This window comes from Poecile atricapillus, chromosome 1, assembly GCF_030490865.1.
Source record: "Poecile atricapillus isolate bPoeAtr1 chromosome 1, bPoeAtr1.hap1, whole genome shotgun sequence".
Classification (NCBI taxonomy): domain Eukaryota; kingdom Metazoa; phylum Chordata; class Aves; order Passeriformes; family Paridae; genus Poecile; species Poecile atricapillus.
Window position 1 is genome coordinate 115,078,289 of NC_081249.1, and position 10,082 is coordinate 115,088,370.

Below are 10,082 nucleotides of genomic sequence, written 5' to 3' on the forward strand. Positions count from 1 at the left end.
GTTGCAAATATTCGTGTCAGATCCTGCCAGAGCCCATCTCTCCCGTGGCCACGCTGCCCGGCTTGGCCGTGGGCTCTTGCCAGGATCGATGGAAGCCCGTGTTGTCCACTGCAGCAGGATCCAGATGCCTCATTCCACCTCACCGTCCGTTCTGTACAGCCCAAACCCTCCCCAGGGATATTTGAGTGCCTGCTCAATGAGGTGAAGTGGGGGAGCCCCCCGTATGGAGTTCCATCGTCTGGGTTATGCCTTCAGCACCTCCTTCCCTTCCACATCCACCGAGACCCAGCACGAGCCCCCAAAGAGAAAGCAGGGAATGATTCTGGAGGGCTCCCAGGGAAAGGAAGGGTCAAGCCCATCATCCCGAGGAATCCCAGCATCCCAGTGCTGTTTATGCGTACCCGGCCCGTCCCCCCCGGGCTTCTTTGCGTTATTGCTCGTTAATAGCCCTGCTCAGGAAGCGCGGAGCCTTGACCGCCGGGTTAATGAGTACGGGAGGCACCGACCCCTTTGGCTGCGACCCGGTGCCGCAGGGAGACCCTGTTCCCGACACCCAGGGCCAGGACAAGCCAGCTGTTCCCCAGTGCGTGGGCATCCCACCCTGTAAATCCCACTTTTGGGGCCGTTGGAAGCCCCCCGACAGCCGCTTTGCTACAGATGCCCGCCCAGCACCCTAAGCCAGATGTTTCCCGGGAGCCCCGCATGCCGAACCCCCAGCCCAGCTGTTTGTCCCCCTGCCTGGCCAGCTGTGACCCCTCCCCATTCCCTTCCTGGCCGTCCCGCAGGTGCCGGAGCCGGAGCGGGGCGGAGAAGGGCGGCCCCGGGGCGGAGCGGCGGCAGCGGGGCGGCTCCGGGCGCTCCGTGCCGCGGGCTCCCGGCGCATCCCGCTGCCGGTAAGTGCTGCCAGCGCTGGGAATGGGATCCGCCGAACCGGGCCGGGATGGGACCCGGCAGGCTCCGAGTGAACCGGGCAGGTTGGGACCCGCCAAGGTCAGACCCAACCGGGCGGGATGGGATCTTGGTGAATTGGGCAGGATGGGGCTGGAAAGGGCAGGATGGGGCTGGAAAGGGCAGGATGGGGCTGGAAAGGGCAGGATGGAGCCCTGCGGGGTCAGAGTGAACCCCCTGCCTCCTGGCGCATCCCTCTCGGGTAAGTGCCGCGTACCGGGAGTGCGGGACAAGCCGAACGGGGAAAGGATGGAATTCAAGTGTGTCAGAGTGAAGCAGGCAGGATAAGGCGGGAAGGGCGGGATGGGGCTGGACCGCACAGGATGGGATCCGACAGGCTCAGACCCAGCCAGGCAGGATGGGACCTTGTAGGGTCAGAGCAAACCCGCTCTTTCCCTGCACATCCCGCTGCCAGTAATGGGGATAAGATGAACCGGGAAAGGATGGGATCCGAGCGGGTCAGAGAGAGCCGGGCAGGATGGGACTGGACTGGGCAAGATGGGACCCAACGGGGTCAGCCCCAGCTGGGCAGGATGAGATCCGAGCGGCTCAGAGAGAGCCGGGCAGGATCAGACCCGAGAGGCTGAACCCGTCAGGATGGGATCCAACAGGATCAAACCAAACCGGGCAGGATGGGCACAGTCTGGCCAGGACTGGACCCAAACAGACCAGATGGGGCTGGGAAGGATGAGGTAGAACAGGGAAGAATGGAGTCAGATCCAAAGAACACCCGTGCTTCAGCGGGGATTTGGGGTGATTCCAGAGCCACTCCAAATGGGAACTGCTGGACTTGGCTCTTGAGGAAGTTTGGCAGCTCTTAGCATGGAGCAGGGTTCAAACTCCCACCGTGATCCCCCTGGCAGGGCTGGCACAGGGTGGATTCTCCCCTGTCCCTCTGCTCCTGTGGTCTGGGGTGCACCTGGGACACGCCTGCATCCCTCAGGCATCCATGGGGATCAGCCCCAGATCAGCCAGAGGTTGTATTGCACATAAATGTGCTTAAATCTACTCGAGGGATCTGGTTTTCCTCTGCACTTCTGCAGTGGGTGCCAGTAGCCTGGCCTCTACCTTTTATATATATTTATATGTATTTGTGCATATATACATCCAGAGGTATAAATACATTCCTATATACCAGCATGTCTGCACAGATATGTGTGTGTGTAGATGTATAAATGTATTTCTGTGTATATGGATGGAGTTATGTATCAACATGAGTGACTCCATGTGCTCAGGGACATGTATTTGAGTACAGGGGTGTAGAAGTTTGTGTATGTGTGTGTGTGTGTGTGTGTGTGTGTGTGGAGAGATATATATTTATAAATACATAATGTGTGTGTGTGGAGAGCCATAGATATGGTTGGATGTAGTGAGAGACATATGGAGGGAGATGTGCAGGTGTTATGTATAGAGGTATATATTTGTATTTGTATTTGTGTTTGTATTTGTATTTATATTTATATTTACATGTATAGAGGTATAGGCCAGCAGAGACTGGGAAAGCTCATTGCACCTTCCCTGTCCTCATCCTTCCCTTTCCAGCAGGGAATTGCAGCCCAGGTTGCCCAGAGCCTCCCTGAGGTGCTGATTTATGATGGAGCCCCAAACTGCAGGAAGATGAAGGACAGAGTAGCTCTGCCACCACCCTGTGCCCCTTTCCCCTTTTTAGTACCCCAAAAATCCCAATGTTGTCCCAATTTTTCCACATCCTTACACCCTCAGGATTCACTAAATAGAGATTTCCCTTAAAACATCCAGTCCTGGGTCCCCACTGGGCAGATGTGCACCTGAAGATATTTTGGCAGCGGCCAGGAGATGTCTGGGAAGGAGGATGTGGTGGCTTTGGCCAAGTGACATGCAGGATGGAGCCTCCCCCTTTCATGCTTTTGGAAATCTGCTGGGCTGCAGCTTTCACTTCCACTCAGCCCAGCTTTCCAGCCCTGCCAGCGAGCCACAAAGACCAGGATGGGAAAGATAAACCACGGAGGAAGATTTCCAAGGGAGAAAGCCCTCCCCCACATCCTATTCGAGGGCAGCAACATCCAAAAGTTCTTCCCACTGTATCCAGCCTGCAGAACCCCCCTTCAAATCAATAGCAGGGTGTTAATGAAAGCTAATTCCACTGGAGAAGGGCTTGGTTTGAAAGCAGAGAGGTTGGAGGGGGCACGTGCAGGGGGAAGCTTGTGGCTGATGGTGATTATTTTTAATCTCTTCCCCATCTGGCCACAGAGCAGTCCCACTTCTCTTTCCTGGTCCTTGTTCCTCCTCTGCAGGAATCCTTAAACCTCTGGGATGAGGGTGACCCCATCCTGACCCCTCCCAACACCACAGGCACCCATTTTTTTTCCCCCTGAAAGCCTCATTTCCCAGTGGATTTCAGCCTGTGCCCATCACTGTGGTGGCAGGGCTCTGGCTCCTACAGATTCGGCAATGCCAAGAGCTTTGGGATTCTTGAGAATCCCAAAAGATTGATTTTGGGATCTCAAAAGATTTCAGGATCTGTCAGGGATTCCCATGATGGGGTTCTGGGGTGAGAAAAGAGACTTTTGGGACAATCCAGACAGACAGATAATGAGGTAGGAACATGCCCTGGGCACGGAAACGGGTTGAGGCTGCGGGTCTCAGGGTGATTTCATTAATTGATTTCATTAATTGGTGGGTGCTGGCAGGCTGTGACTGGGGGATATGGGCAGCTGCAGGCCCTGGCTACGGCTGGGATGGGGATTCTCCACTGTCTGGCTTTTCCCTGGGATCAGGAGGGATTTCTCCTCCTCTCCTCCAGCTTTCCCATCCCTCCAAACCCAGCAACAGGGGGGTTCAGTGCCATTTCCCTCTTACAAAGAGGGGTTTTTTTCCTCATTTGCCTTTTTGGGGGGGGGATCCCTTCTTTTTTTGGCTGCTCCTCCTTTATTTGGGTGCCCCCCATAACTGAAGGTCTAGGTAGCCTTGGGCTACCCCTAACAATGCCTTGCCAACACCTACAAGGGGTGTTTTGGGGGAAAAATATGTTAAAAAGGGGTGTAGGCCACACTGCTTCACTTCAAACTCAGTGCCTGTGCCTCAGTTTCCCTTGTTTTACTGCACCCACTGGACAGCTGGAGCATCTTCCTCTTGGTGCCACAGTGCCAGGGGACCTCCTTGTCCCCAAAATCTGCCTACGCTTGGAAGGAGCCAAATATGAGGGAAGTGAGGAAAAAATGGAGGAAAAGAGGCCAAAAAATGAGGGGCAAAATTCAAAAAAATGAAAAAAAAACCAAAACAAACAAAACCAAAACAAAAAACCAGAAAAGAAAAATCCAGAAAATAGAAAAGACCAAATAATTCATAATGGCCTGAGCCAGGCCACATCCTGGCACCCGCAGGCAGCAGCATCCCCTGCCCTGGTGGCACTTGTGCCATGTCACAGCCATGCAGTGCCACTCAGAGCCATCCCACATTGGCACCCACCCTGCCAGCCGGGTTTCAGTTCCCCATTTCCCTGGGGTGCTGCTGCTGAGAGGAAAGGGAAGTGTTGCACCCACAGCCGTGCCAGGCTGGGTGCCAGCACCCTGGGGCCTCCCAGCAGGTAAGAGGCGCTCCCTGGTCCCCTCTTCCCGGCCACCTTGTCCCCAGTGTCCTCAGTGCTGCTCCCCTGGGGGGTGATGGAGGTTCCTGGGGGTGCTGCCCCAATCTTGGGTCCTGAAGGAGCTTTTTGGGGACCCAGGGAGAGGGAAGTTCACAGCCCTGGAGCATTTATGGGCCTGGAGGGGGGAGAGGTGAGTGCTGGCACTGCCTGGAGCTGGGGTGACAGTGGGGTGACAGTGGGTGACAGTGGGTGACAGTGGGTGACAGTGGGGTGACAGTGGGATGCAGGGGGGCTCAGCAGAGTTTAGGGGGGCACTGGGGGGTGATGGGGGCCCAGTGAGGTGACAGAAGAGCTCAGATAGGGTGTGAGGGGATGAATGGGGGCGCAGGGGGCACCAGAGGGATAGGAGGAACGTGCAGCAGCAGAGGGACTGACCCACAAGCCCCAAAATTGTGTCCCCAACACTGACACCATGGCTGGGCTGTGCTCTGGGGACTGCTGAATGCCCAAACACCCGAAATGGGGGGACACAAGCTGACAGGACAGCCCCTGGGCTCGTTTGTCTCTCTCTCCCTCTGCTGCCCCGTGCCCCATGCTGCCGGCTGGAGCTTGGGCACCTCCTCCCTGCCTCAGTTTCCCCTTGCCAGTGGCCACCCCGGGTTAGTGCCCGGGGCAGCAGGGGAAGCGGGGGCTGGCAGGGCAGGAGCGAGGGCAGGGAGGAGCAGCAGCCCCACTGCGGATGGACAGAGATGCTGCCCACGGACAGAGATGCTGCCCACGGCAGGGCCAGGGGCTCATGTCGGGCCGCATCTGCCACGCCGCTCCCAGCCCCCGGGGAAAGCAGAACCTCCTCCCCCGCTCGGAGCAGCCCAGAGGAGGCTGGATGGGCTCTCGGAGCCCACGAAACTAGAAATCTCCGGGGTGAGCGGTGCCGATCAGCGGCGGGAAGCGGCCGGAGGGTCGCGCCGGGCTCCGGGCATCTCCCGGCCGAGCCCGGCTGGCCGCGGGGCTTTGGCACCCCCTGCAGAGGCGCAGGAAGCCGTGCTACCGCCGCATCCCGCCGCGATTTCCTCTGCCCCAGGGGGATGGCGGCGGCTTGGCCTTGTGCAAACCCTTCTGTGGGGGATAAGTGCCCTGGGAGGGGGAGAGGGGATGGTGGCAAGTGTGGCCACCACGCGGTGCCCTGCGGTCCCCGCCGCTCTGCATTCACCTCCTTGTTAGACCCCTAAATCCATCCCTGTGGCTCAGAATCATGGAGTCACAGGAGGGTCTGGGCTGGAAGTGAACTTAAAGATTCGTTCCAACCCCTGCCATGGGCACAGACACCTCGCACTAGCCCAGGCTGCTCCAAGCCCTGTCCAGCCTGGCGTTGGACACTTCTCTGGGTAGCCACAGCTTCTCTGGGTAGCCCAGCTCTCCCAGCCTGGCTCCAGAGCAGAGGAGCTCCAGCCCTGGAGCAGCTCCGGGGCCTCCTCTGGACTCTCTGCAGCAGCTCCAGCTCCTTGTGCTGCTGGCCCCAGGGCTGGGACAGCTCTGCAGGTGGGCTCTCACCTCAGCTCAGGGGCAGAGGGGGACAGTCTAAATCCCTTTCCTGCTGCCCAGGCTGGGGGATCAGCCCAGGGCACGGGGGGCTGCCCATGGTTGGGTCATGTCCAGCTTCTCATCCACCAACACCTCCAAATCGTCCTCAGGGCTGCTCTCCATGCCTTCATCCCCCAGCCTGTGTGGCTACCAGGGGATGCTGATCCATCATGGACCTGCTGGTCCAGGCTGACCCTGCGAGGGCGTGTGTGACACCACGCAGACGAGTCACCAGCTGTCCCCCCTGACATCCACAGGTGCCGCGGAGGGGCCGCGCCAGCGGGGAGGACGCTGAAGCTGGGAACAGCACCATGGCCAACCTGACAGCCGTGAGCACCGGCAGGAACTCGTGCACCTACCACGAGGAGTTCAAGCAGGTCCTGCTGCCCCTGGTGTACTCGGTGGTGTTCCTGGTGGGGCTGCCCTTGAACGCCGTGGTCATCGGGCAGATCTGGCTGGCGCGGAAGGCGCTGAGCCGCACCACCATCTACATGCTCAACCTGGCCATGGCTGACCTGCTCTACGTCTGCTCCCTGCCGCTCCTCATCTACAACTACACCCAGAAGGACTACTGGCCTTTCGGGGACTTCACCTGCAAATTCGTGCGCTTCCAGTTCTACACCAACCTGCACGGCAGCATCCTCTTCCTCACCTGCATCAGCGTCCAGCGCTATCTGGGCATCTGCCACCCCTTGGCCTCGTGGCACAAGAAGAAGGGCAAGAAGCTGACGTGGCTGGTGTGCGCGGCCGTGTGGTTCATTGTCATCGCCCAGTGCCTGCCCACCTTCGTCTTCGCCTCCACCGGCACGCAGAGGAACCGCACCGTCTGCTACGACCTGAGCGCACCCGACCGCTCCGCCGCCTACTTCCCCTACGGCATCACCCTCACCTTCACCGGCTTCGTGCTGCCCTTCGTGGCCATCCTGGCCTGCTACTGCAGCATGGCGCGCATCCTGTGCCAGAAGGACCAGCGGATCGGCCTGGCCGTGCACAAGAGGAAGGACAAAGCCGTGCGCATGGTCATCATCGTGGTCATCGTCTTCTCCATCAGCTTCTTCCCCTTCCACCTCACCAAGACCATCTACCTGATCGTCCGCTCCTCGCCCGGCCTGCCCTGCCCGGCCCTGCAGGCCTTCGCCATCGCCTACAAGTGCACGCGGCCCTTCGCCAGCATGAACAGCGTCCTCGACCCCATCCTCTTCTACTTCACCCAGCGCAAGTTCCGGGAGAGCACCCGCTACCTCCTCGACAAGATGAGCTCCAAGTGGCGGCACGACCACTGCGTCACCCACGGCTCCTAGGCGAGGACGAGGCCCCCTCAGTGCCGCCGGGGCACGGAGCAATTTCGGCTCTAAGCTCCACGGAGCGGAGATGGCTTCTCTGGGGACATGCTGGAGGAGAGGAGGATGGCATCTCCCGAGCTTTCAGCCGTTTCAGCCCACCTCCAGCCTGCAGTGGTGCAGTATTAACCCCATCACAGATCCAGTGTCCTCTCCCTGGCTCTGTTGCTCACTCAGAGCAGCTCAGCACCTTGCTGGTCAAGCCACCGATGTGATAAAAATCCCCTGGGACCGTGGAGAACAAGATGGGACCATGGAGGACGCACCCCTGGCCCAGGACAAGCTGCTGGGAGATGATTTGTCCCCATGCTCAATTAAAAATTCCCTGATGGGGACAGCATGTGAAGGCTGGGAGGGTTTGGTTCAGCCCATACCATGGGGCCATGTGTTTCTCCAGCTCAAGATCAGTGTCACGGATGGTTTGTGTAGCACTGGGACATCCCTGTCCCCCAGTGCCTGCAATGAGGCCACACCAGCAAGAGACACAGGCTCACTGCTACTGCCAGTGCTGTGAAATGGTGGAGGAGCACCCCTGGACAGACTGGGAACAGGGAAAGGGAACATCGGGGCAACTGGAACACCCACACTGGATTTCCCACTGAAGCCATGCCCGTGGGCTGGGTTAGGCACAAGCCAGCAGCATTGTCACCTGCCTGGGGACCTTCATCCGAGTCCAGCTCCCTGCTTAGCCCAGCACCCCAAATCTGGCCCATCCTGGTGTCAGTGGTGCCCTGCTGTCACCTCCTAACCAGGATCCACCACAGTCGGAGCCAGCAGATGCAGACAATGCCCAGAGTTGGAAGATGCATGCCACAGAGAGCTACTCAGAGTCCTGGCCACGTCACCATGCATCCCACAGCTGGCTTGGGCTCTCCACGGGCCTGGGGATTGAGCTTTGCTCCCACAGCCTCTGTTGGGATGCTGCTCCCTCCAAGCGAGGAGGGATTTGCGAGGTGGATGCACCACTCATCGCTCTGCGGGTCTTCTCTAACATACAGGATGTATAGAATTAACTCCCTGCTCTTTCTCACATGGGTGTATACACCCACTGCGTGTATAGACATAGAATATAGCCGAGCAGAGGGAGGTTTGTGGCCCAGCACAGGCACTGCAGTGCAGAAACTCTCTGCCTGAGCACAATGTATGTATCTATACAGTGTATATATATATATATATATATATATATATATATAAATATAAATATATATGTGGATAACTGCATTTTTCATGTCTGCTTATAATAATAATCACACCTAAGTGGATTTAAATAATTTGCTTCAAATCCCCAGGGTTGAGCACCCCTCCAGCTTGGCTACCTGCAGCTGGCCAAGCATGCAGCTCCATCCTGACTTGCTCCCTGCAGGTACACAGTGTCTCCTCAGGTCACCCAGGCATCCAGTGCTGGCAGTTCCAGTGTGTCTCCTTGCTCATGAGGATGAGGAGGGCGTCCAGAGTGGTCACAGGCTCTTGGATGATGCTCAGAGATCTCAGCATCACAGCTGGGCTGGAACCGAGAGGGATCCTGCAGCAGCATTAGCTCGAACCAAAACTGGTTTTGCAGGAGCTGAGTCCGTGTCCTGACGGTGACAATGACTGGGTTGGGGCACAGAATGTGATGGCGGAGGCAAAAGCAAGCTCTGGATGCGTCTTTGGGCTCCTGCAATGGAAGGGCAAAATGCTGGGGGCTTCTAGAGCGGTGGCTGGAGGGACAAGCCCAGCCTGATGTCCCCATCTCTTCCCAGACAGGAGGAAGGTGACGGGGTGGGAGGGCCGGGCCACGCCATCCGGACCCAGGAGAGGGCGCAAAATATTTAGATTTGGAGCAATCCGCCTGATCTGTGGGTGTCCACCCCGCTCCAGGGGGGGAGGGAGGAGCCCTGCACCGTCAGTGCCTGGATCGGACCCACGGGACGAGGTGGCCGAAAAAATCGAATTACAGTAAAGCTCTGAGGGGGGGAAAAAAAAGATAATCATCTTCCAAAAAGTCTGGTGGTGGCTGCAAGGGCTGCACGGGCTCGGGTGGTCACATCCAACAGCCTCAGGATGATGTTCCTGATACTGGAATCACCAATTCGGAACGTTTTAAAGGGGAGGGGACGCACAGAGCTCTCTTTGGATCTCATCATGTCCTGCCCCGCCTTGGGGTCCTGACAACAGTTCCCTTGGCACCTCCAGGCCTAGAATCCAGGGTGATGGGAATAAAAGGATGCCTTAGGAATGGGGTGAATGCTTCAACAAATCTCCTTTGCTTGCCAAATGCTCACAGCCAGCAGCTGAGGAACAGCAGAACCCAGCAGGGATGAAACACACGGTTCTTCCCAAAATGCCAGCGGGGGAGACACGGTGGGGTGTCATCCCTGCAGGCAGGAGACACCCAGGCCTGGGGGAAGCAGGGTGGAGGGTGGGAAGGGAGAGCCAGGGAAGGAATACTTGCTGGGGCAGAGCATCTCAAGGCATCACTGCAGGCGCTTTTCAGGTCCTGAAAAACAGAGGTGTTGGATTTTTTTTTTCCCCTTTTTTTCTGTGCCTCGGGGTCAGAGCCAGCAATATCTTCTACATGGCCAGGACACCTCTCTAGCCCCATCCACGTCTCCAAGGCCGCAGCTCACCCACCAGCTGTCCCAGCCACCTTCATTTTTCACATCCCC

The 10,082-nt window shown here is 57.9% G+C and overlaps 1 protein-coding gene across 5 annotated transcripts; it reads left to right on the forward strand.

The window, feature by feature from the left end:
- Window positions 1–812: 812 nt before the first annotated feature.
- P2RY6 (pyrimidinergic receptor P2Y6) lies at window positions 813–8,622 on the forward strand. 5 transcript variants are annotated; one of them, XM_058829314.1, is made up of 2 exons: window positions 813–893; window positions 6,352–8,622. In XM_058829314.1, exon 2 carries the CDS (start codon window positions 6,406–6,408, stop codon window positions 7,393–7,395), a length of 990 nt encoding a protein of 329 aa, XP_058685297.1. In that variant the 5' UTR covers window positions 813–893; window positions 6,352–6,405; the 3' UTR covers window positions 7,396–8,622. The 5 variants fall into 5 exon arrangements, with proteins under 5 accessions (XP_058685297.1, XP_058685295.1, XP_058685294.1 ...); XM_058829312.1 differs by lacking the exon at window positions 813–893 and adding an exon at window positions 903–974; XM_058829311.1 differs by lacking the exon at window positions 813–893 and adding an exon at window positions 904–990.
- The last annotated feature ends 1,460 nt before the right edge of the window (window positions 8,623–10,082 follow it).